Source organism: Mesoplodon bidens (assembly GCF_964165515.1).
Source record: "Mesoplodon bidens genome assembly, chromosome: 16".
Classification (NCBI taxonomy): domain Eukaryota; kingdom Metazoa; phylum Chordata; class Mammalia; order Artiodactyla; family Ziphiidae; genus Mesoplodon; species Mesoplodon bidens.
In genome coordinates this window covers 16,039,346-16,066,763 of record NC_138173.1, presented here as the reverse complement: position 1 = coordinate 16,066,763, position 27,418 = coordinate 16,039,346, and the positions used below count along the sequence as shown (strand labels likewise).

Sequence of the window (27,418 nt, the reverse complement as noted above, 5' to 3'; positions counted from 1 at the left end):
TGGAGGGAAGTTCAATTCCAGCCTTCTAATTATGGGAATGAGACCATTTCTTTCAGTTCAGGCTCAAGATGGCAACTCTACCAGGCCATAGGCAAATATATCTAAGTACCCAAGATCTTCAAAACCAAGTGAGAAATTAACTTAGATAGTAAAAACATTATTATACTCTCTAACAGTCATAATTAATGTACTAGAACTGCCCTCAAATTAAAGAAGGCAAAAATAAGACATAACACACATATATACAAACTTTTTCTTTACTAACCAATGAAACAAAAAAATAAGAAAACATATCTCTTAAGTGAATAACTTATTCCATTAGGAAATACTTCAATCTACAATCTCTTTGAACTGGTTTTCCATCAACTTCATCCAGTTTTGTTTCTTCACTTCTGTTTGGGTGCAAAGTCCCGTAATAAACAATAAGAAAAATAATTCCCAGGAGAAGAGTAAGAGCTATAGTGATGCTGACAGGTATAAAATAGTCTGAATTAAAAATAGAAAGTGGGTAAAACCAGAACACAATCAATATCCCCAATGTGGCCAATACCCTTACAATATAATAACAAGACATTGGACATTTGGTATTCTGTCCCTTAATATTAAAAAATGTAAACACAAGAATGAATCCAACAACAATCCTGTATATGAATTCCATACTTATGGAGGCACAAAAATCAGTTTGTTCTTTAAATGCCCACAATATACCTAAAAACCAAAGAAATAACAACAGGAGTAAAGCAATCTTAATATTTAAGAATAAAAGAAGCACAACACTTAACATCCAAGATAATAATGTAAACAACTTGTAAAAGAGATATACGAGTTTAGGACAGGGTCCATTAAGGAGGTTTTTATCAGGTAAGGATTTTCTTAAAGCTACTTGATAGTCAACAGTCGACCAAGAAATAGCACAGCAAGAGACCATGATGGCTGCATCTACAAAACAAAAAAATTTTTTAAGATATAGGAATAATAATAGCAATATTAAATTACTATATGCCATACATGCTTCATCTGTATATACACACCCATAAACACGTCAGGTACTTTATATACTCATCTCATTTAATCCTTTGAAATAGATATTAATATTCCTTTATTACATGTGAGGGAATTAATGCTTAGAGAATATATATACATTTCTTGGCCCAAGTCACACAGCCAGCAAGTTTCAGAGAGATGAGATTTGAACTGAAATCTGCCTGATTCCAAAGTTGGTGTGCTTAAACACTACATTAGACTGCTTTATAAGATTGTGAATAAATTCACTGGACAAATTTTACTGAGCAACTGGTACAATGGAAACTGCATAGTCTGGAAGTTCTCTAAGAGACTACAGTTATAGTCCTAGCTTTTCCAGTCTTTTTGGCTTTGACCTTGGGCATATACCTAATTCAGTAAGAAATGACATCTCAAGAGAGAAGCGGGCAGGAAGAAAGGGAGGGAGAGAGGTTAAACAGAAAATTTAACGTAAGTATGAGGTATCAATAGCTCAATTTCCCATATCTTTAAGATGATGGATCAAATGAACAAACACGATCTAAAACTTACAAATTTCTGTAGGCTTGGCATCTTTATCCCATTTTTCCCCCAACAAATAATAGAAAAGTAAGTTCATTACTACTTTGGAAAGGCATGTCATTAGCCCCAGCCTCAAAGCTGGAGACTGAGATTAGCTCAAGATGGTAGAGTAGAAGGACGTGAACTCAAAGCTGGGGACTTATAAAACTGAAAGCAAAGATATTAGAGAATTAGAAGGAAATAATTTAGAGTAAAATAGAGAATGCTCATCATTCCCATTTAGCCTCACTGGAGGGCTATATATTAGGATAGGAAGGCAGACTTAAGATAGATCCTCTAGTGAAGACGATTATAAATGTCTTTGTCCACTCTCCTGGTTTTAGCATATACCACTCTGAACTGCACAATTAGTTGGGCTTCTTTTCTTTCTTCTTTAATTCAAAAATATTTGAATTAAAACATCACTTTCCCCTAAATCTCCCTGTGATATCTTTTTTATAATTGGTTTTCATTTCTACCAAACCAGTACATATACATCGTTTTTAAAAGTTGGTAAGTGCTAAAGAACGTATAAGAAAATAGCAGGAGATTGCTCTCCCCCTTCTCACCTCTTAGCCATGACCCTCAGAAAAAATCACTGTCAACACTTTTACCTTTACTTCTGACATGTATTGCCATATTTCTAAATAAAACACATACCGTGCTATTTCTTAATTTATCTACTTTAGACACTGATTATTAATTTCCTACATGGGAAGGGGAAATTTTTGCACATGCACACATATATATACACCCTCCTTCCATTTTCCTCTCCTTCCTTCTGCCCAAAAGAGTAACATCACAATTTTTGGCAAAATCAATATTCAGTGTTTACCTTATTATGACTACATAAGTACAGCCTCTTTGACTGCTCAGCCAAGCACTACATTCTGATCATATTTCCTTTCTTTTAAAACTTTTCATTGTTACTTTGCTTAGTTTTTCATGACTCTTATCAGTATTTCTCAGCAAATTCTTCAAATTAATTAATTAAACTCCCCTATATACATCTATTAGGGGGTTTTTTTGTTTGTTTTTGGTTTTTTAAGAATATGATCCTTCTGCTTAAAGGTGGTTGCTGTCAAGGTTTGCTTCCTGTCTTCCCAGAACTTCCCTTCACCTCTCTTCAGTGCTGACTTCCTGTTTCCTGTTCCAATATTTCCTTCTTGCTTCGTTCTCATGGTTTGATCAAGCATTCTCCAGACATTCCTGAGAAAAGGTGTACCTAAGCTAAACTTTTGAGACCATGTACGTCTCAAAATGTCTTTATTCTACCCTCATGTTTGATACACAGTTTCAACAGAAATAGAATTCAAAGTTTAAAAATGTTTTCCATTGAAACTTTGAAGTCATTGACCTATTAAATTCTAATCTCAAGTGTTATGGTTAAGAATTTCAAAGCCATTCAATTTCCCTATCCTTAAATGATCTTTATTTTCTCTCAAATCTTCTAGAATCTTATCTTCATCTTTGTGTCTCTGAAATGTTATAATGATGGGCTTGGTATGGGCCATTTTTATCAACCTTTCAATCTAGTAACCCACATCCTTCAGAGATATGCTGTTTTTATTCTTTGATGGCTTCCCTAGAAATCACAACATGCATATTAAACATATCAAAGTTTAAAGTTAATCAGTATTTTTACCTCACAGGTAGATTTATCATGAAGGTAGTGAAGCCTAAATTTCAGGGACCCACACTTGCCCAGACTCACTCCAAGCCTGGCAAAGCCCTGGCAATGTGTTCACTTTGTCATATATATTTTATAAAATTTGGAAAAATAAGGTATTTTCATTGCAGTTGCTAAAATTCCCTGTCTCCTACTTTTCCTCTCTCACATTTTCCCTAGGTGTATTGAAGCAAGCTGTGGTCATTTGGGGGATATGGCTAAAGGGAAATTGAGTTGAGAATAGTTTAGGTTTAGGGGGATATGTTTACAAGATTTGCTTGAATAATTATGATTAGTAAGTAACAGATCTAGGATTCTCAAGCAGTTTGCCTGATCTTAACACTTCACTATCCTGCTGTCAACAGGCCTTTGATTCCTTAATATTAAGGCATGATGGTCTATCCTCATCCAGTTGGCACTATTAGTTTGACACTATTTCCCATTTCCCACTTACCTACCTGTTTCCAATACATTTTTTCCTGCTCATTTTGCTCATCTCATCTGTACATTACACTCTATCCAAACGGAATTCCTTGTCTTTGCCAAACCACGCCCTTGCTTATGCATTTCTCCCGATGTGAAATGACCCTGCCCAATCACATCTATACAGATTCTTATTCATTTCTTCTGATTTGACATTATTGACACCAGTAAAGAAACCAAAAGACTCTCCCACTATTCACTGAAGGAGACACTGACAATAAACAAGTGTTGTCAAGTCTAACAGTATTTAAAATTAGTTACTTCATCGAAAAAAAATCTTGATATACTCGGATCTTATACCACGTTACTGAAGACACTGGCAGAGTTTTCCCCAAGTGTGACAATCAAAAAATATACTTAAAATGTTATCAATACTTTGTTAAGGTGAAACTTCTCTAACTTAAAAATAAACAAAAAACTAATTTCTATTAATTATGCTAGAAAAAAAGATTGAATTTTTCCTTTCTCTCTGTGGAAATTATATCATAAAATCTGTATCAAATCAAAAGCCAATCAGAGTACACAGCCAAAAAAATTAGATAAAAGAGTATTAAAATAATAAAAACATATTACTTTTCTTTCTCTTGTGAAATTTGTGGTATTGGTCAGCTTTCTTCTCCCTGTAATTTACTGTTCTTTATTTTATTTTAAAAAAATGCTTACTTTCATGTCTTTTATGAATTGAACTGTATTCTTCCAAAATTCATACGTTAAAGCCCTAACCCCCAATGTGACTATACTTTGAGACAGGGCCTTTAGGGAGATAATTAAGGTTAAGCAAGTTCGTAAAGGTGGAGCCCAAATCTAATAGGACCGGTATCCTTGTAAGAATAGAAAGAGATACCAGAGATCTTTCTCTCCATACACAGAGGAAAGACATGTGAGGACACAGCAAGAAGGTGGTCATCTGTAACCCAAAGAGAGTCCTCACCAGAAACCAACCCTACTGGCACCTTGATTTTGGATTTCCAGTCTCCAGTACTGTAAGAAAATATATTTCTGTTGATTAAGCTGCCCAATCTATAGTATTCTGTTACGGCAGCCCAAGCAGACTAACATAATTCTATTTTCCTAATATTACATGCTTCTTTTCAAAAATAGGGTCTCTCTAATTGTTTTTGTTTTACACCTCAAAAAACCGCAGATCCACTTTTGCTTTACCTTTCTCCTCAACTATACAAAGAATTTAAAACAGTTTAACTCCATCCATCTTCCACCTGACTTGCACGCTACTGCTTGTCTTCATCCTATCTTTTTCTTAGCCACATTGTATTATTTTTGTTTATGCAGTCAAGTTTCATTTAGAGGTAGGTAACTTCACTTTTACCCTGAGGAGGGTGACTTTTGGAGTGCCAGTTTTATGGATTAGGATTTTCTACCAGATGTCCCTCCCTTGTGAAGACCCTGAGTTTTCTCTCTAGTCCTCCACACCCTGGGAAGCCATCAAAACTGAATCTGCTTGTTTATAAGGTTCAGTAAAAACCCTCAGGGTATAAAGCCTTCACAGTCCTACTCAACCCTGCTGCATTCCCACTTTCATGCATATTTTGGCCTGTTGTATCAGATTGTTTTAAGCTTTTATGAAGACTTTTGAAAATACTTAACCAACCGTTTTAGATAATTTCAGGGGGAGAGTTGATTCAAATAATCTAGCCTTTTAGTGGTGGTGGAACTGATTTGAATAACCCAAGTTTTCTATCTGTTTTCCATCTTCTAAATATTTGTTGACATTTCTAATCTGCTATTCTACTCTGCATTCTCTTTGTCCTTATGGGTTTATACTGTTTTTCCTTGTTACTCTCCTCTTTAGCATGATTTCAGAAGGAACAAAGATAAAAGAATTTGTTCAGTCTTCTGAAGTAGTTCTATATATAAACTGATTTTTACATTTTGAATTATTCTTCCTGATTATCAAAACAATACATGGTTGCTGTAGAAAATTTGGAAGTTCAGAAAAGTCTAAGGAAGATGAAATAGATAAAATCATTCACAATTCCACCACACAGAAGCAGCCACAGTTAACATCAGCAGATCGACCGTAATACAGGTTGTAAGCTCTATATGCTGAACTTTAGCTTCAGGGACTAATAAGTCCCAACCCACAAATTCTTTGCATCAGAAGGAAAAAGAGGTCTCATACACAGTAGGTTCATTTCAGTGGTGCACTCACAATCAAAGTAAAGGTAAAAATATTAGAAGGGACTACAATCTAGAGGTTTATGGGAAACTGGGAACAAGAAGACTGTTTGGGGAAGTGAAGTGTTCTCACAGGTGAGTCTAGCATAGAGGGAACTCCAGGGGAAAGGACAATCTGCTACTCTGAGGTGAATCCAAGTCTGCATGGAATCCTAGTCTCTAATGAAAACTGGGACTATTTTTAGCAAATAAATAGTTTTTTTAACATCTCAAATTAAACACCTATTAAAAGATTTTCTTAATGGAAATACCAAATTGTCCTTTAAAAATGTACATTTATCCCTAATGAGGAAATATGCTATAAAAGAGCAACACATCGGCCAATTTGCAAAACTTTCATTAGTTTTGTAGCACTTGCACTTTCACCCAATGATTGCGATTCTGGGAATTTACCCTATGGCTAAACTTCACACATGCAAAAGAATACATACATAAGACTATTCACTGCAGCTTTTTTGCAATAGTAAAATATTAGAAACAACCTAAATTAACATAAAGAAGGAGCCTGTTAAATAATTCATGATACATCCATAATTTGTAATACTATGCAGATAAGAAAAATAAATGAGGGTGCTCTATCTGTACTGATATGTTTAGATCTCCAAGATATGTTAAGTGCAAAAAACAAAGATGGTTTTTATGTTACCATTTCTATAAAAAGAAAAAGAGAGAGAGAAGGAAAGAGAAAGATAGGCTTTAAATTTTTTTTTTCTGAAAGAATCATCAAAAAGCTGACAATAATAGTTTGCTTTACTACTGAATGTAAAATAGTTGGCTGGTGGGAAGCAGCAGCGTAGCACAGGGAGATCAGCTGGGTGCTTTGCGATGACCTACGGGGGTGGGATAGGGAGGATGGGAGGGAGGCTCAAGAGGGAGGGGATATGGGGACATGTGTATGCATATGGCTGATTCGCTTTGTTGTGCAACAGAAACTAACACAGTGTTGTGAAGCAACTATACTCCAATAAAGATCTATTAAGAAAATTAAAATAAATAAAAAATAAATAAAATGTTCAAAAAAAATAGTTTGTTTTCTGGGCAGAGAAGGGAAGGGAGAGGAAGACAGTGTACCTTTATATACCTTTATATACCTCAAAGTACCTTTGAACCATGTACTTCTTTTTCAAAAAAAAATAATAATTCTAAAAAGAAAAACAATAAAAATAATTCTAAAACCTGCCAAAGAGTTACACAGTTGACATAAAATACCAGTGGCATCCATCTAACACAGGCTATTAAGAAAGACCTACACTGAGTGAAGTTTCCTTGACTATGTTCCAGAAGGATGTAGAGCTGAAGAGCAAGTTGTGGGCAGCCTTCCAGGTAGGTCTCAAACAGCCTGAGCATGCTCAAATCTGTCACCCTATCTATAACTTCTTTATGAGGATCGATTTGTTCTTCCACGAAGTCATCCGTTTTGCTGGTGTACTTGAAAGCCACATGATAACCCTTTTTCAAGGCAAACCAATACCTGTAAACATGAAGATTTATCTTCAGTAATATATTCTTTATAACATGTGTGTTAATTTACATAGTAATTTTGAAAAAAAAGCAACATGTGTTTAAGAGTAGAATTTTCCCACAAACTTTCTCTACTACAAATTTCTCTCAACTTCGTAAATATTTCATGGTAGCTTTATTCAGGTTCAAGGCTCGACAATTTTTATTGCATGTCTGATGTGCCAGTGTGTGCTAGCAGTGTGTAGCATACATGCTCTTCTTTCATCTTCACAGTTATTATGAGAGATGAGGAGGTATGATTCCCAAATCACAGATAGGAAGAGTCAGGCTGAGAACAGAAGAGTGATTTGCTGAAAGTTATGCAGAGAGTAAGGGGCAGACCTAGAGTCCAAACCTATATCTTATCACTCCAAGTCTTAACCACTATTTTCTGAAAGACAAACTGCAATTTCCACTTCATGCAATTTATCTTAACTAAAAGATAAATACATGCCCTTATGATAATGTCAAGGTTGAAGATGAGATTGAATCTTCTTTCAATTTAATCTAGCAAATAATTACTGTTGACCCTTGAACACGTGGAGTTAGGGATGCCAACCCTCTGTGCAGTCAAAAAATCCACGCATAACTGATAGCGGGCCCTTTGTATACTCAGTTCCACATCCGTGGATTCAACCAACCTCAGATCGTGTAGTACTGTGGTCTTTACTACTGAAAAAAATCTACATATAAGTGGACCCACACAGCTCAAACCCATGTTGTTCAAGGGTCAACTGTACTCCATAATCTACAGGGTGCTAGGCTCTGTGACCATTACCACCCTGGAAAACATAAAATTTCAAAGACTCCTAAAACATCCTTGCTCAGGCTCTTCTTTACAAAGAATTTTTAAATGAACATGACTTATCATCATCCAAGTAAAATTAATAACAAAAATAACTGAAACATTTATTTCAAAAATATCTGAGGCTAGCAATAAGACAACCAGGACTCTAGCCCAAAGCTTATCAGAACTCTTTATCTACATCTCAGTTTCCCCATATATAAAATGAGGGCAGTGATGTATATCCTGTTTCAACTTGCTCCTTCTGTCAATGTTTCCCATTTCAGTAAATGGCACTAAGGTGCACCATGTTGCTCAGACCAAAAATGTGGGAATAATTTCCAACTTCTTTCTTTTTCTCATACCCTATAAAAATTCCTCAGCGGGTTCTGTTGGTTCTTAGCTCTAACTTCAAATATATCCAGATCTAAACACATCTTATCACTCACCACTGCCTCCATCCTAGTTTCAGCAGCCAACACCTCTGGCCTGGATTACTTTGATAGCCTCATAATTGCTCTCTCTGATTCTACTCCTGCTTCCTATACATCCTCTTCTCTACACAGCATCTAAATTGAACCTGTTAACCATAATTTAGATGTTATCCCTCCACTCGAAATGTTCCAATGACTTCCATCATACTTAGAATAAAACACAAAGTCTTTACCCCATCTTACAAGGCCCTCCATAATGTGCCTTTCCCTCTCATTTCTCCCACGATTTCAGTGTACCTTTCTTACTGTTTTTCCCAAGTTAAAGGCCTTTGTCTTTGCTACTCCCTCTTCCTGGAACTCTCCTAAACCCCAGAGATTTTGCAAGTTTACTCCTTAACTTCATTCAGGTCTCTATTCAAGTACCAGTTCCTCACAGAGGTCTTTGCAGATCACACCATCCATCGCATTCTATCTCTTTATCCTACATCATTTTCTTTATCATCACTTGACACATTATTTTTGCTTATCTGTACCTTCTCACAAGAATGAAATCTGCATGAAAGCAGGGACTTTGTTTTGTTCATTGCTATATCCTGAGAAACTAAAATAGTACCTGGTACATAGCCGCTCTCAGAAAATATTTACTGAATGAATGAATAAGTGAGAGCTCATGATAATCTTTCCATAAAGATAAAGAGACAGTAGATGTGAAAGGACTTTGAAAAGTTGAAAGTAAAACACAAATATAAGATATTCTCATTTTAAACAAGATGTATACATATATGGATATGCAAAGATTCTTCACCTAGCAAATAAAAGTATATTTTTACCATCACAGTTTTAGAATAACATGGTCCATTATATTCAATGTGGACTAGATGCCAGGGTAGAATGTCTACAAAAATGATGAAGACATGACCTCTACTTTCAATGACCTTACAACCTAATCGGAAGGTCAAGCCTATAAACTGCTAGCTGCAATACAAGGCAGAAGAAATAACCACTCAACAGAAATGTAAATACTATGTTGTAAAAATATAGGGAAAAAAATGATTAACACTCTAGGATTTATAGGTGAGATTTATAAGTGAATTTATGTTTGAGTCTTTTCTGGGTATTTGGCACAACAGGGAGTTCCTGTATGTATATTATGTAAGACTAATATGTAATACAGTATGTTCTTAAAGGTATCTATCCTTTTAAAGCAGGAGGATAGATACTGCTAATTGAAAAACTTGAAAAATTCACAAACATTAACAAGTACATACCTAGAACAAAATCAGTACAGACAGCATAGAGTGGGAAAGCCAGCAGAGTACAGTGATTAAGTGTACAGACTCTAAAAAAGCCAGGATGCCTGGATTCAAATCCTTGCTCCATCACTTCCTAGTGATGCCTCAGTTTCCTCATCTGAAAACGGGGGTAATCATCATATCTACCTCATTGGGTTGATATGAGGATTAAAGGAGTTAATACATGTAAAATGTTTAGACCAGTAACTGGCACATGTTAAGTGGTATATCAGTGCCTGTTAAACAAACAACAACAATAACAAAAAAGATGGAGCTGTTTACAGAGGTGCATATTAATATTTCCAGTGACTTTAGAGAGGAATATTTTCCAATTTTGTAGCAATTAATAGCAAACCTATACAAAGTTCTGCTTATCTGAGGATAATTTCATGAGAAGGGGAGTATGAATATAATTTTTTAATCAATAGGATATTGTTTCAGTTTTATGGGAGAAATGATGAAGAGGCCAAAGAAAAAGAAACAGAAGGAGCTTTTTTAGCATATTTTATCACAATGTATTCTTTTATTTGAGATAAAGAGGAAACAGCTTCCAGTAATGATGGATTCCCTTGTATCAAGCTCACCTTCCTACTGATGACAATGATAAATTACAGACAAAATATTAAAGAAAACAAGGCACTAAAGAGCAACCAAAAGTAGGAAGAAGGATGAGGGCACTTAACCCTTGAAGGAAGGGAACCACACTGCATGAGATGCATTTATTTGGCTTTTCCTCTACCAGCATCCCACAGTCCAAATGGCAAAAAGTAGATACAGCTCAAGCAGAAAGTCGAATTATTACTGGCTCAAAGAGTGAGAGGACTAAGGTTGAATCTGCCAGAGTGGTTAGAAATTAAGAGTGATCCTAGAAAAGAGGGAGCCACAGAGTAAAAAAACTCCCAAATCTGCATATACCCTCCTTAAATCCTTGGCCAACCCCTTACTATGTATATCTAGGGTGAGGTTCCAAGGAACTGAGGAAAAATGGCAAGAATGAGCAGAGATTTTGGCAGCTGTCTACCACAGGGAAGAGTTTGGAGTTTAAGTTCCACCAAACTGGAGGGGCTTGGTAAATACTTCAAGCATCCCATTGAAACGCCAAAAGGGTAATGCTTTAGGAGTAAAGACCATACTTCACGTCTGTAAGACTTCCCCTAGGACTAAGGACAAAAGCAAAATAGACCTTCCCTAGCAAAGCCTAAACCAAGCCTCTGTATCATGTCAGGGTAATTTGCCAATAATTTAACTATCTGCTTTCTCTTCAGTGGAAGATAACAGAAACCAGAGTCTCTACAAGGTATCAATCGCAATGTCCACTACACAATAAAAAATTAAATGATATGCAAATTAAGAGGAAAATGTAACTTATGCTAAAGAGCATAATCAGTTCATAGAAACATATCAGTTAATAGGAACATACCCACAGATGACCCAGATATTGAAATTAGCAAACAAAACACAGAGAGAAAAAATTAGGGAAAAAAATTAACAGAACCTCAATAACAAAAGTGTAATTGAAGTCCCAAAAGAAACAGAGAGAGAGAATGGGGCAGGAAAAAAAAAAACTTGACAACATACTGATGAAAAATATTTTCCAAATTTGATCAAAAATAACAACATAAAGCTCAACGAACCCAAACAGAAAAAATAAAACAAGGGGTTTCCCTGGTGGCGCAGTGGTTGAGAGTCTGCCTACCGATGCAGGGGACACGGGTTCGTGCCCCGGTCTGGGAGGATCCCACATGCCGCGGAGCGGTTGGGCCCGTGAGCCATGGCCGCTGGGCCTGCGCGTCCGGAGCCTCCGCAACGGGAGAGGCCACAACAGTGAGAGGCCCGCGTACCGCAAAAAAAAAAAAAAAGAAAGAAAAAAGAAAACAAAACAATATGTAGGCCCAGAAGACAACTATATCAATAATTACAGTAATATATGAAATGTAAATGGATTAAACATTTCGATAAAAGATTGCCAAACTGGATAAAAAAATCAAGATTCAACTCTATATGATTTGGAAGAGACTCTCTTTAAACATAAAGACACGGATAGTTTGAGGGACTTCCCTGGTGGCGCAGTAGTTAAGAACCCGCCTGACAATGCAAGGGCCACAGGTTCAAGGCCTGGTAGGGGAAGATCCCACATGCCGCGGAGCAACAAAGCCAATGTGCTACAACTACTGAGACTACACTTTAGAGCCTGCAAGCTGCAACTACTGAGCCCACATGCCACAACTACTGAAGCCCACGCACCTACAGCCCATGCTCCACAACAAAGACAAGCCACAGCAATGAGGAGCCCGCGCACACAACAAAGTGTAGCCCCCACTCACCGCAACTAGAGAAAGCCTGCGTGCAGCAATGAAGACCCAATGCAGCCAAAAATAAATAATAAAATTAAATTTTTTTAAAAATGACACAAATAGTTTGAAAGGAAATCACAAAAAAATAGTTAGTATGGCTATATTAGTATCCCAGACAAAACAGATTTCAAATCAAGAAGTATTAACACAGATAAAGAGAGTCATGTCATAATGATATAAGAATCAATTTTCCAAGAAGACATCTGAATGTACCTAATAATAGAGTTTGAAGATACACGAAGCAAAAATTGTCAAAGTACAAGGAGAAAAAGATAAGTCCACAATATCAGAGTGTTTTAACACTCATCTCTCAGTAATTGAAAAAGGTAGGCCAAAAGAAAAAAATCAGTAAGAATATAGCAGATTTTAATAACGTTATCAACATATTGCCCTAATTTATACATTTATAGAACACTACACTTAACAACAGCAATTTACAAATTCTTTTCAAATGCACATGGAATATTCACCAAGTTAGACTATATGTTGGTCCATAAAACAAGTCAATAAATGTAAAAAGACTATAATCACACAAATTATGTTGTCTGATCAAAACAATATTTAATGAGAAATCAACAACAATAAGATACCTAGGAAAATCCTCAAATATTTAGAGATTTAAGTAAAGGGCCCAGATCCTCAAGTTTCATAAATATTGCACCCTAGGAAATTTGAACATTACCAGATGACCTCTCTCTGAAGTATTTTAAATAGAAGAATAGGTAAGAAAAAATGTTCAACTATTTAATGCCCATTTAAGAAACTCCATAAAGAAGGGCCTAGGGACCTGTGGAAGGAAGGAGACTCATCTCCATTGTACTTTCTTTCACATGATTTGAACTTTTTCTACCAGTTATTTTAAAAGAGCAACAATAACTTCCATATTTTAAACAATACAAATGCCTTTCATATACCCATCAAAGGAAAAGTCTCCTTTGGCAAGGAGAAAGGTTTTATCACAAATAGTACATAAAATGGAAATACAGAAGTGTCATCTAATTTATATTCTGGAAAATGAAATGTTCTACTCCACAGACCCCTGAGCAATGAGAACATACTTAGTAGCAACAGGCACTTACACCTAATAAATAATTCATGTTGACATTCCTTGTCTTTCATCTACCAACACAAACTCAATTTATCTATTGTGTAGGGAAATGAATCTGTAGTTCAGTAAATCTCACGTTTTTCCGTACTTAGTTTAGACAGACCCTTGGATAATTTGCCCATTTTTATGAACTTATGTTTTAAATTAATTATGTTTTAATTTTTGCTTATTTCTCACTATTCATCTCAGTATTCTGCCACTTCCTGCACTAAGAAAATACAAAGAAAAAGAAAAACAAAAGGAGGGAAGTGTCTGTTTATCAAGTATCTGTTTATCACTAATAGCAAACCTAATTCAATTTTTCCTTTTCTTCTTTTTTTGTTTGAATAGGCAAAATATTCAAATAATTCAAAAAAATTTTTTAAAGTTATTCACTGAGAAAACTCCATGCCACTCCTATGACCTAACTACCCAGTTTTCACCCTCCCCTATGACCATAAGAATTCACGGTTACTACTTTCATGTGTACCCTTCTAGAGTTTCTTTATGCATATACAAGCAAGCATAAGTATATATGCCTTTTCACCACTTTGTTTTACACAGACTGTAGCATATCATATCTGCTGTCTGCACCTTGTCTTTTCACTTAAAAGTACATATTGGAGATCTTTCCATTTCAGTACATAAAGTACTTTATCATTCTTTGTAATAGCTATGAAGTGTGTCATTGCATAGGTATACCATAAACTCTACCAACAGACATTTCAATTGTTTCTAATATTTTGCTGTTACAAAGAATACTACAATTGAAAAGCTGTGCATATGTCATTTTACATGTCTGCAAGTACGATAAATTCCCAGAAGAGGAACCTCTGGCCTAAAGGTATGTGCATTTGAAATATGGTCAAACTGCCCTCCACAGGGATGGTGGGCAATCCATACTCCCATAACCAATCCATACTCCCATCAACAAAGTATGAGACTACCTGTTTTCCCATGCCTTACCAAGAGAGTGTATTATCATTTGGATTTTTGCCAGTCTGGTAGGTGAAGAATATCTCAGCGAAGTTTTAATTGGCAATTTTTAAATTATGAACAAGGCTTAGCATCCTTCAGACAACTTAAGAGCCATTTGCATTTCCTCTCCTCTGAACTATCCTCACTGTTTTCCCATGTTTCAATTGGGTGGATGACCTTTTTCTTTTTGACTTCAGAAGCTCTTTAAATACTAAAAGACTAGCCCTTTTTCTATTCAAAATTGCAAATATTTTCTCCTGTTAAAGCTGTTTTCCTTTTTGCTTTGCTTTTGTTTGTTCGGGAGATTTTTGCTTTTGTTTATTGGCATGCTTTTTTTTTTTTTTTTTTTTTTTTTGCGGTACGTGGGCCTCTCACTGTTGTGGCCTGTCCCGTTGCAGAGCACAGGCTCCGGACGCGCAGGCTCAGTGGCCATGGCTCACGGGCCCAGCTGCTCCGCGGCATGTGGGATCTTCCCGGACCGGGGCACGAACCCGTGTCCCCTGCATCGGCAGGCAGATTCTCAACCAACGCGCCACCAGGGAAGCCCATATTGGCATGTATTTTTTATTTTCAAATCTATAATTTTTATAGCTTAGGGATTTTAAGTTATGGTTAGAAAGGATTTCCCCATTTCAAGGCTATAAAGGAATTTTCCCATGTTTTCTTATAATATAAATATTTTTACATTAAATATTTGATTCATTTGAAATTTATCCTGGTGTCTGGTATTTTACCTAGATGTATAGTCCATAACATGCAATCTGAAATTATCCCAACTCTAAAGTGAATCAAAACCATTACTGTTCTTATGCTGCATATACTGGCTATTGCTTCCTCTCACTTCCATTCTGGTCAATTTCTACAATCTGTGGTCTGTCCGTTTGAATGGCAAACAGGGGAAAAAACTATTTTCTTGTCCTTGTGGTTTGGGATTTAGTGTTGGGGGTTGGGGAGGGGGGGTGCCTAGTGCTACTCCAGAAACAAACTCTGCCAGTTTATCCTTTCAGATTTTCTTCTGAAGGAGTTAGAGCACATGTTCTGTCATATCAAAGGCTGGGAAGCTGAAGACATAAACTACAACATTTTAAGACTCTCCCAATACTGTACTCATCTCTATGTTTCTACCAATATACTTCTAAAGATTTTACCTTCACCACAGAACAGGCTAAACTCTTTTCAAGATCACGTGCCATGTTAGAGCATGGGCTAACCCTGAACTTTGTGTGAAGGTCCAGTTATAATTCACATATTTTTTTTCCAAATGGCTACCTACTTGTCCCCACATCCCTAACTACTAAGCAAAGAAATCAGTAAGAATGAAGAATCTCTGTATGTACAAGGGAACTCCCATAAGACTATCAGCTGACTTTTCCATAGAAATTTTGCAGGCCAGAGGGAGTGGCACTATACAGTCAAAGTGATGAAAGGAAAAAACCTACAAGCAAGAATACTCTACCCAGCAAGGATATCATTCAGATTTGAAGGAGAAATATAAAGTTTTACAGACAAGCAAAAGCTAAAAGAGTTCAGAACCACTAAACCAGCTTTACAAGAAACGTTAAAGGAACTTCTCTAAGGAAAAGAGACCGCAACTAGAAATATGAAAATTACGAAAGGAAAAATCTCATTGGTAAAGGCAAATATACAGTAAAGGTAGTAGATCAACCACTCATAAAGCTAGTAGGAAGGTTAAAAGATAGAAGTAGTAAAATCATCTATATTCACAATAAGTAGTTAAGGGATACACAAAACAGAAGGATGTAAAATATGGTGTCAAAACAGTAAACATGGGTGGTAGGAAGCAAAAATGCATGGTTGTTAGAAAGTGTTTGAACTTAAACCATCATCACCTTAAAATAATCACATATCAGTATAATGATCAGATTGTTATACATGAACCTCATGGTAATAACTAACCAAATAGCTATAATAGATACACACACAAAAGAAGAGAAAGAAACCCAAACATAACACTAAAGATAGTCATCAAATCACAAGGGAAGAGAGCAAAAGAAGAAGAAAGAAGCCAAAAAGAACTACAAAACAACCCCAAAACAGTTAACAAAATGGCAATAAGACATATCTAACAATAATTACTTTAAATGTAAATGGACTGAATGCTCCAGTCAAAAGACATAGAGTGGCTGAAAGGACACAAAAACAAGACCTGTATATATGCTGCCTACACGAGACTCACTTCAGATCTAAAGACATACAGACTGAAAGAGAGAGTATAGGAAAAGGTATTCCGTGCAACTGTAAATCATAAGAAAGCTGGGGTAGCAATACTTATATCAGACAAGATAGACTTTAAAACAAAGACTGTAACAAGAGACAAAAAGGACTTACATAATGATAGGGGATCAATCAAAGAAGAAGATATAACAATATGGGTATACATATGTACCCAACATAGGAGCACCTAAATACATAAAGCAAATATTAACAAACATAAAGAGAGAAATTGACAGTAACACAACAATAGTAGGAGACTTTAACAACCCACTTACATCGGTGGAGAGACATAAGATACAGACAGAAAATGAGTAAGGAAGCACTGGGCTTAAATGACATTAAACCTGATGGTCTTAACAGATTATATATAGAACATGCCATCCAAAAGCAGCAAGATATACATTCTTTTCAAGTGCACATGGAACATTCTCCAGGATAGATCACATGACAAGCCATAAAACAAGTCTCAATAAATTTAAGAATATTGAAATTATATCAAGCATCTGTTCTGACCACAATGGCATGAGACTAGAAATCAACTACGAGAAAAGAATGCAAAAAACAAAAACAATGTGCGACTAAACAATCAATGGATCACTGACAAAATCAAAGAGGAACAAAAAATACCTGGAGACAAATGAACATGAAAACACAATGATACTCAATCTGTGGGACACAGCAAAAGCAGTTCTATGAAGGAAGTTTATAGTGATACAAGCTTACCTCAGGAAACAAGAAAAATCTCAGATCAACAATCTAACATGTAACAGTCATGTTAGATACAGCAAGAAGGTCTACCTTAAATTTGTTTGGAGTCCCAGAAGGAAAAGAGACAGAAATATGGTAAAGAAAATGTTAGAAAAGATAATGGCTGAGAATTGTGCAGAATTCATGGAAGATAATAATCTATAGTATCAAGAGAACCAGCAAATCCCCAGCAGGAGAAATAAAAGTAAATATATACCTGGATATATCATAAACTTTAGAAACCCAAAGATAAAGAGAAAAATCATAAGAGCAGCCAGAGGGAAAAAAAGAAGACAAAATACTTTTAAAGAGCAACAGTAAGATTGACATTTAACTCTTCAATAGTGACAATGGAAACAAAAAGATGAGAGAATATAATATACAGAGAGAAAATAACTACTCATCTAGAATTCTACTGCCACTAAAATCTTTCTCAGGAAAGATGGCTACTAAAATGGCCCAACTTCAAAACCTAACTGTAGCAAAATAGTACGTTATCCTCTTAATATGTCTTTTTTTTTTAAACACCAGTGTTTAAACTTTTATTTCACACCATGCAAGGTCAATTATAACACATTAAAACAGCTATAAGCTGCAATTTTACATTTATACATTGTAACTGTCCATTTTCAAAAGCTGAATTACCACGATGCCATAACAGCTAGGCTTTAATTCAACTGTTTATACAGATAAAATTTACTATGAAAAACAGTGATTTTATATCTGTCTTTAATTCTTCTCTTTACCTTTAATATACATATTGCTTTGAACAGAATTAAATCCCTTAAGATAATGAAGAAAAGGTCATGTGAAATTAGGTATATGGAGAATCACAGAATTCTCAGGGCTTATTTAGATTCTATTTTCTTTAACCAGAAAACAGGCTTTAAACAACATGATTCTTAAGGTTGTGTTTAGTTCTGTGGATGATTCTGTACCAAGCTAACCACATGGTCACTGCGTTATTGCAGTAAAAATTTCACTTCATTAAATCAATGGTACAAGTAACTTAAAAAATTAAGTGCTCTATCAGAGTTGCAAGTGAAAGGCTATATTTACATAATCAGTCTTAAAATATAAAATAGATGAGAAAAGATTCACAAGACATAGAAATGAGTCCTTTTCCTTCTCATAAAAAAGTGATAACATATTAGAAAAAGTAACTTAATTAGGTAAGTTAAAACATTATGTTAATGAACCTGGAAAATTCTGACAGTTCAATGACTCACACAAGCACTGCTAGTGAGAAGCAAGTAACCCTTGTGCTACACGCAAATAGGGAACCTTTGTACATTTGACTACCCAGATACATAAAGGTAGCTTCTGTCTGAAAAACAGAATAATAGTGTTAATGATCAAAAGTATATGCTCACCTTGTAAAAACTCCTCCTTGCAAGCAATGAAGTAGAAGTAAACAATGCTGACTTTCTTGGCCTGATTCCTTTAAATCGTCCTTGAACCAAGAATAACTAAAACACTGGACCACAAGTGTTCCAAAGAGCATAAAGCTCACTGTTAAAATACCGAAAACATACTGTCCCTCATAGAAAAACCTGACAGACACCCAGATATCCACAATTAAATCAGTTACATAGATTATAAAGCCAAGAACCGACATCATAAAATTTAACTTAGTATATTTCATTATGAATCACTATATCTCTTGGTTATCTACCTCCTTCTCTCATACAAAAAGAAAAAAAAAGAACAAATATTAGTGCATCCTTTCGTGTAGCAATGAATTTTAATTTCTACTCCCTAAATCTATTTAAAAGAAAGGATAAATATTATGAAATTGGAACACTAAAACCAAAGTGACTAATTTTAACTTTCTTTTCTAAACCTCTAATCCAGTTGTTACAAGGCTTTATTCAATCTTCTGTCTCACAGTGTTCTTCATTACAGCTGACAACACCTAAAATGAAACATCATAAAAGATTCTAAAAATCTTGAGTATAGTATTAAAAACCCTAGGCCATGACTTTATCAAAGCCCTACTTTTTCTAAAAATAATATATTACCACTAAATATACTTGTTATAATATATACCTTTGGGAAAGTAAAGTGTCAGAGATATACTTAATAGTTGACAACTTCCTCTCAGACTACTTAACTTTTAAAACACATAACTTGCTCACAAAGACATTTACCACAGGACCATTTATAGTGGCAAAAAACTGGAAATCATCTAAATGTGTCAACAAAAGGAATTAATAAATAATGGTAGAGTCATAAAATGGAATATTACAAAGCTACTAAAAATATATTTAACAAAGGTACAGTAGCTGTGAAAATTCTTAATATGCTTTTTTTAAAGCATTTATTTATTTATTTAGTTAGTTAGTTAGTTAGTTAGTTAGTTTTGGCTGCATTGGGTCTTCGTTGCTGCATGCGAGCTTTCTCTAGTTGCAGCGAGCGAGGGCTACTCTTCGTTGCAGTGCGCGGGCTTCTCATTGCGGTGGCTTCTCTTGTTGTGGAGCACGGGCTCTAGGCACATGGGCTTCAGTAGTTGTGGCACGCGGGCTCAGTAGTTGTGGCGTGCGGGCTCTAGGGCACAGGCTCAGTAGTTGTGGCACACGGGCTTAGTTGCTCCGTGGCATGTGGGATCTTCCCGGACCAGGGCTCGAACCCGTGTCCCCTGCATTGGCAGGCGGATTCTTAACCACTGCGCCACCAGGGAAGTCCCGAAAATTCTTAATATGCTTTGATACAGCAATTCCATCTAAGAATCAAGCATAGGGAAATGCTTACAAATGTACACAAAGATATATGCTCTTTGCAGAACCTTTTTTAAAACAGCAAAAAATTGAAAACAACCCAAATGACAATTGAGAAGCCTAATTCAATAAATTATGGTACATCCGTACTAAAGAATATACCATGCAACCTTTAAAAAGAATGAAGTAGCTTTATATAACCTACTTTGGAAGATCTCAAGAACATTAAGTGAAAAAAGCAAGTACCAAAAAGATAAATATAGCATATTGCAATATATGCTTCCTAATTATACATGGAGAGGAGAAAGGAGTTGGGAGTAGGAAGCAAATGCAATTTTAATCCTTTAAATATTCTTTCATATTGTTTGAGTTTTTTACAACAGACATGTACTAATGTATTATATAATTTCTTAAAATAAAAACAATAGCAAATGATATTTATAAAGAATTTTGATGACTGGGGAAAGTATTTATTCTACTAATAATAGCTAACATTTACTTACCACTCCGTGCCAGGCATTGAGCTAAATGCTGTACATAAAATGTCCTCATTTAATTCTTACATCAAACTTAGGAGGTAGGTATTACTATTATGAACCCTATTTTATAAACATAAGCTGAAAGCAATCTGCAGATGAGATCTGTCTGACTCAACAGTGGTTTCTTTAACTGTCCTAATTTTTTTTTTTTTTTTTTTTTTTTTGGCCATGCTGTGCAGCCTGGGATCAAACCCATGCCCCCTGCAGTGGAATCGCAGAGTCCTAACCACTGGACCACCAGGGAAGTCCCTAATTAATTGCTAACATTTCATACAAAAATCTAGATTTTTCCCTGCTACTGAAAAACTCAAAGATCTGCTACAGTAGACTATCATTCCTTCATGAGCAGTGGGCACCCCCCTAATGGCATAGGCTCTCTCAAGTTCACCACAGTAGCCAGCCACCGCACTTCAGTCATTTCAACAGCTGGGTCTCAATGCCAATTCACCTACCTAACAGCTGTGTGTCCTTAAATATGCTCCTTTACCTCCCTTTGTCTTATTTTCTTCCTCTGAAGTATGGAGATAATAATGGTATATACCACAGAGGGTTACTGTGAAGGTTAAGAAAGATAATATATATAATACATACAAACCTCTAGAAAAGTACCTGGCATGGTCAGGGCTTAATAAATGTTAGTTATCATTATTATCTTGCCTGTCTGCCTGATATCTGTAAGCATCTGCATTTGCAATCTTTGACTTCATTTTAAGGAATGTTAAGTGAAAAAATACTATGTTATAATCTCAAAGCTTTGAAAATGCAAAGGAAATATGACTGGAGAAATACAAAACATGTTAGCAGTGATTTTATCTGGGGAATTAATGGTATTATAGATGATTTTTTTCTTCTTCATTCTTTTCTATATTTATGGGCTGAATAGTTTCCCCCCAAAACTCATATGTTGAAGTGCTAACCCTCAATGTGACTGTATCTAGAGATAGGTCTTTACGGAGGTAATAAGGTTAAAAGAAGTCACAAGGATGGGTCCCTAATCCAATAGGACTGATGTCCTTATAAGAAAGGACACAGCAAGAAAGGAGCCATCTGCAACCCAAAGAAAGAGGCCTCACCAGAAACCAATCTTGCTGGCACCTCGATGTTGGACTTCCAGTCTCCAGAACTGTGAGAAAAATTAATTTCTGTCATTTAAGCCACCCAGTCTGTTGTATTCTGTTAAGGCAGCCTGAGTAGACTAACACCCTGTGTCCTATAAAGAACATTTATTACTTTAAAAATTAGGAGGAGAAAGTGTTACTTAAAAAACACACACAACCTAATACTTAACAGTGTTCTTGTCATTTTAGCACTTTTAAGTATTTTGTTTAAAAGTCTTCAGAATAATATTAAAAGATATTTCACTCTTCTTACAGAAAAAAACAAAAGCTCATTATCACTACTTTTCCTGTCAAGAATGTTGTGGCCAAACAGGATGGAAAAATAATTTTAAAATCTGAGTATTTCCAATCTAGCAGGCCACAGCTTTCCCTGCAATAAGTTTCTAATCTCAAAATGAAAGACATCATGCCCAGTATAAGCATGGAGCTTAGGAGGATGAGATTTAATCAAAAGGTTCTGTTTAATTGAATATTTACTTAAACCTACCATGTGCTATTTTAAGCTCTTGAGCTAGATCATGTGACAAAAAAGACAAAATCCCTGCCATTATGGAACTTACATCCTAGCAGAGAAAGAAAGTCAATCAACGATAAAAATAATAAGTCGATTAGGGATCATATTAGAAGGTGATAAGCACTACAGAAAGAACAGAGCCATGTTAAGGGAAATCAGGAGCTGGAGTAGAGGCAGGTGCACCACAGGCTGCAATTTGAATTAGAATGGTCAGAGCAGGCCTCGCTAAGAAGGTGGCATTTGAGTAATGAAATTAGCCATGTGGCTGTCATATGAAAAAGATTGCCAGGTGGAAGGAATAGTGAGTTCGGAAGTCTAATGTACTAGATTTTAAGCATGTGGAACAAAATTCCACAGAATATTGGCAGATGCCTTAACATGGTTACATTGGATGTGTTTGATGTGTACCCAAGCCCTGTTTTAACATCATTTTAAAAAATGTACTTTCCTAAGCTTTACTATCTAGGAAAAAAAATATTGCCATATATAGTGGAAGAATAGATAGTAAGAATAGTAGCTACCACTGCTGAGTATTTACTATGTGTGAAGTATTTTACAAACTTTATTTTATTTAATTCTCACAAATTTCTATAAGAAGGGTATCATTGGTCCCATTTTACAGATCATGGAGCTGAGGCTTAGAGATGTTGGTATTTAGGTGAGTTATCTCTAATGAGTAAACTGATTTCAATATACAGGCACACCTCGGAGATATTGCGGGTTTGATTCCAGACCACCACAATATAGCAAATATCACAAGAAGTGAGTCACACGCATTTTTTGGCTGCATATAAAAGTTATGTTTACACTATACTGTAGTCTATTAAGTGTGCAATTCTGTCTAAAAGCCTGTGCATTAAGTGTGCAGTGTCTAAAAAATGTATATACATTAATTAAAAAATACTTTATTGATAAAAAATGCTAACCATGATCTGAGCCTTCAGCAAGTCAAAATCTTTTTGCAAAAGTAAAAGATCACTGGGACTTCCCTGGTGGTCCAGTGGGTGAAACCCCATGCTACCAATGCAGGGGCCTGGGTTCGATCCCTGGTCGGGGAACTGGATCCCACAGGCCACAACTAAGAGTTTGCATGCTGCAACTAAAAGATCCCACGTGCCGCAACTAAGACCCAGCGCAGCCAAATAAATAAATAAATAAATATTTTTTTTAAAAAAAGAGTAAAAGATCACTAATCACAGAACACCATAACAATATATAACAAATATAACAATAATGAAAAAGTTTGAAATATTGTGGGAATTACCAAAATGTGACAGTGACACAAAGGGAGCAAATGCTGCTGTAAAAATGGTGCTGGTCGACTTGCTCAATGCAGGGTTGCCAAAATCTCCAATTTGTAAAAACCACAATATCTGAGAAACACAATAAAGCAAAGTGCAATAAAACGAGGTAGACCTCCATGTGTGCATTTCTTAATCCCTCTCCCCACAAAGACAGCTTCCTTTACCTGGCATGGATAGGGAAAACACTAGCCATTTTGAGACAAGATTTACAAGATGGGAAAAAATAATTTCTAAGAAACTTAGAAATTGCATTACTGGCAGAACATCAGACTCAATAAAGTAATTTGATCTGGCAACTTCTAAATTCCTAATTTAGTGAAACAGAACATAACGCCAACTAGAAAGAAAACTACACAGCAAAGTACATAATAAACATAGCAGCTCTCATAAAAAAGGGCCTGCAGCTCCCTCAGTAACCACATAGTTGTATAACTTGTATGAAGGATAGTTCACCTTTATCCCTACACTTGATCACTGTCCCAATACCACCTTAGCAGAAATAATGCCACCTACAAAATTTGACTTCACTTAGAGAATTCAGGACACTTACTGACGTAATAGCAGTTTCAATACAATTTGATTCAGAGGTCAACCTAGCTGTGTGGCTATCTGGCTGCCAGCCAAAATACATAACCTTTGCCCACTGTAGATGATCTCTTCACAATAAAGAAGATACCTGAAAGAAATACAAACAAGCAAACTTTCGTTTATCAATCAAACTTAACACGTAAAATACGGACTTACTTGTTACATATAAGAAGTCTTCTTTAACTCAAAGTCCCTTCTGGAAAATCTTCATCCTGGGAATCTTTCATTTCTTCTTCACTGAAAATAAGCATAATTAAGGGGTGTGTAAACCTTGAACATCGAAACTAAAATGAAACTGAAATCACCTGGTAGTCATATGTGGGATTTTCTAATCCAGTGATAACAGAGTCTGTATCATTGTGACCACAGTACACTCCTTTTTAACCATCACCTTGGGGGAAGGAATTACATGGCTCCTTTTACAGGTTGACTAGGTTACAAGCCTTTATTGTATTATCAATTAAGTTTTAAGAAGATACAATTTGCCTCACAGTATATCTAAGTGGACAATTCATGTTTGAAAGGGAGAGAGAGATTTTTGAATCTGAAATACTCAAAGAACTTATCATTAACAGAGCCTACCTATTTCTTCAAACTGTATATACCTCCTCAAACCCTATGCCTCAAGAACATATGATTGTTGGTTTCTATTTTGAAAATAAACACTATAGTTTTTCTATTTCCAAGCCTTTGCTCAAGGTTATTTACTATTTACTTCTCCCTCCATCTTCCTGAAGTTCTATCAGTCTTTAAGAATCAGCTCAAAACCCACCCCCTCTAAGTTTTCCGAGATCTTCCCTATCAATTTGATTCTCTCCTTCCTCCTTGAAATCCCATCACTTCAGCTATACTTCTCTAGGATTTACCCACATATGCTTTAAAATAAGATCATATACATCTCCTTCCTGGTAATACACCCCTAGAAAGCTATCTTATTCATTTTAACACACACCCACACATCCACAACTGTACTTTACATGTTATAGGTAGAGGATAAATTATTGTAAATGTAACTGAACAGAATGTAAAAATCACTGGTCTTATTTCTTGGGGAGGAACTTAAACTTCAAGTCTCATTGCTAAACATATTCACAAAGACTCAATTTTCTCTCTGTAGCCTGTATCTTTCTTCTGAGCTCAACCCATATATCTGTCTGTAGATTTCTTTATGGGGATATCCCACAATCACCTCAATTTAAACTAGTCTAAAGCAAGTTCATTACCTACCCTCTGTTGCTCCTCTTCTGCTAGTGTCTAATCTCTCCTTCTATGACTCTACTCAAGTCACTTAACTTTTAAATTATTTGTTGGGCCCATTTCTTCATCTATCCAGTGAGGAGCTTGACAATGAATTCAATGAAATCTTGATGGAAGGCACAAGGGAAATTTTAATTAAAAAAAAAAAAAAAAGCTAAGGGACAAGAGAATGGAGCTGCCCATGTAATTAGTTCCACCCTCTTTTCAAAGGTTTGCTGACTTTCCAGCAGAGAATTTTTAGAAAGGGAAAATAGCTTCTTGCCTGAAGAGCTATTAACTGTTAACAGACAAATAAATAAATATTGGTAAACTGAAAATACCTGATGTCAGGAATTTTGATGGTTATTCCAAGCAATTTTTAAAGGACTTATTGCTTGCCTTCCCATTGCAAAGGGGATAATTTACGTGATTATTTCAATGAAGGTTTTTGAAACACATGAAGAATAGACCTTTGAGACACAGGCAAAGAAATCTGTCACACATAATCCAGGTGTGTTTTCAAGAAATCTGGAGTATTAAACTGATGATTTGTAAAATAACTACTGTATAAATAGCAAGAGTCCTTTCTTCAGGAATTCCTGACAAAAAAAGATGTTAAAAATGCATGTCCATGTTTATTGCTAGTAAATAAAAATAAAATTAATCTTTGTATATTAAAATAATGCACGTCCAAATTGTAGAACCACAGGCATCTCATGTGTCAAGTTCTCACTTGTTTTGAAAAAGGGGTCTGGGGTGCCGGTTACATAATTGCTGTAACTGGATACAAGTGATCATGGGATCCGTGCATTTCCTTTTAAGTACACTGTAACTCGATTTTTTTTTTTAATGGGGAGGGTTAGTTAACACTGGGGTAGTTAACGCTCAGCGGATGAGAAAAGGCCTCCTTCACGTCCTGGACCCAAGCTCCCAACACGCAGGCCGCCCTGCTTCTCTGGGCGGGTGAGCGGCAGGAGGCGGGAGAGGAGCTCCCTGAACCCGCGGGCACGGGGCAGGTGCTGGCGCAGGGCAGCGGGACAACAAGGCTTCAGACGCAGGGCTGGGCTCCCAGAACGCTCACCTGGGCAAGTCCCCAAGTCTCCGTCGTGCGTTTGTAAATTGGGCATAAAAATAGTGCCTTCCTCTTCACGTTGGGAAGCTTAAATGAGAGAGCGGCACTCAGCACAGCAGTAAGCGCTAAATAAACTTTCGTTACTGCTGTTCATTGTAAAAGGACACACACACACACGATACACAGGACACACAGACACCACACAGGACACACAGGACACACGACACACAGGACACACACAGGACACAAGACACACAGGACACACAGGACACAGCACACACAGGACACACACAGGACACAGGGCACACACAGGACACAGGGCACACAGGACACACAGGACACACACACACAGGGGACACGACACACAGGACACACATGACACAAGACACACAGGACACACAGGACACAGCACACACAGGACACAGGGCACACTCAGGACACACGACACAGGACGGACACACGACACACACAGGACACACACACAGGGCACACGACACACACATGACACACACACACACACACACCCCTCACCCTCGCCTGAGAACCCGACGAGCGATCCTTCCGGGGATTTCGTCCTCAGTAACTAACCCCAAACCCCTCGCTCCATCACAAGACTTCCCCGGTTAAAAGGTCTCTCGTGCACTTGAATGAACTCGCCTGCCTGGACACAAACTACTGCGAAGGCACCACTTTCTATGACAGGCGGCAGCGCCCGAAGGCCGGGAACCCAGCCTGGCCTCGGGCCGCCTCACACCACACGCCCGCGAAACCCGGGCAGCGTCACGTGACTGCTGGCCCCGCCCCTCGCGCAGCAACCGACTCCCCTCCCTTCCCGCGCCGCTCGCGCGTCGTCACGTGCTCGCGGGCCCCGCCCGCGGCACAGAGGCTGATTTCCCCTGCCCTTCCTTGCGCCTCACGTGACCACTGCCCCTGGCCCAGTAGCGGAGCCACGCCCCGCTCCGCACGCGCGGCGTCACGTGACAGCTGCCCCCCCCGCCCCCCCCCCCA

The 27,418-nt window shown here is 36.8% G+C and overlaps 1 protein-coding gene across 1 annotated transcript; it reads right to left on the bottom strand.

Moving 5' to 3' along the window:
- Positions 1–310: 310 nt before the first annotated feature.
- On the bottom strand, positions 311–24,335 carry XKR9 (XK related 9; the record flags this gene model as incomplete). The annotated part of the gene is made up of 4 exons (XM_081258270.1): positions 24,259–24,335; positions 18,696–19,237; positions 7,162–7,382; positions 311–939 (listed from the first exon to the last, which is right to left on the bottom strand). The coding sequence occupies exons 2-4, from the start codon at positions 18,965–18,967 to the stop codon at positions 311–313; spliced, it is 1,122 nt and encodes a 373-aa protein (XP_081114396.1). The 5' UTR covers positions 18,968–19,237; positions 24,259–24,335.
- Between the last annotated feature and the right edge of the window lie 3,083 nt (positions 24,336–27,418).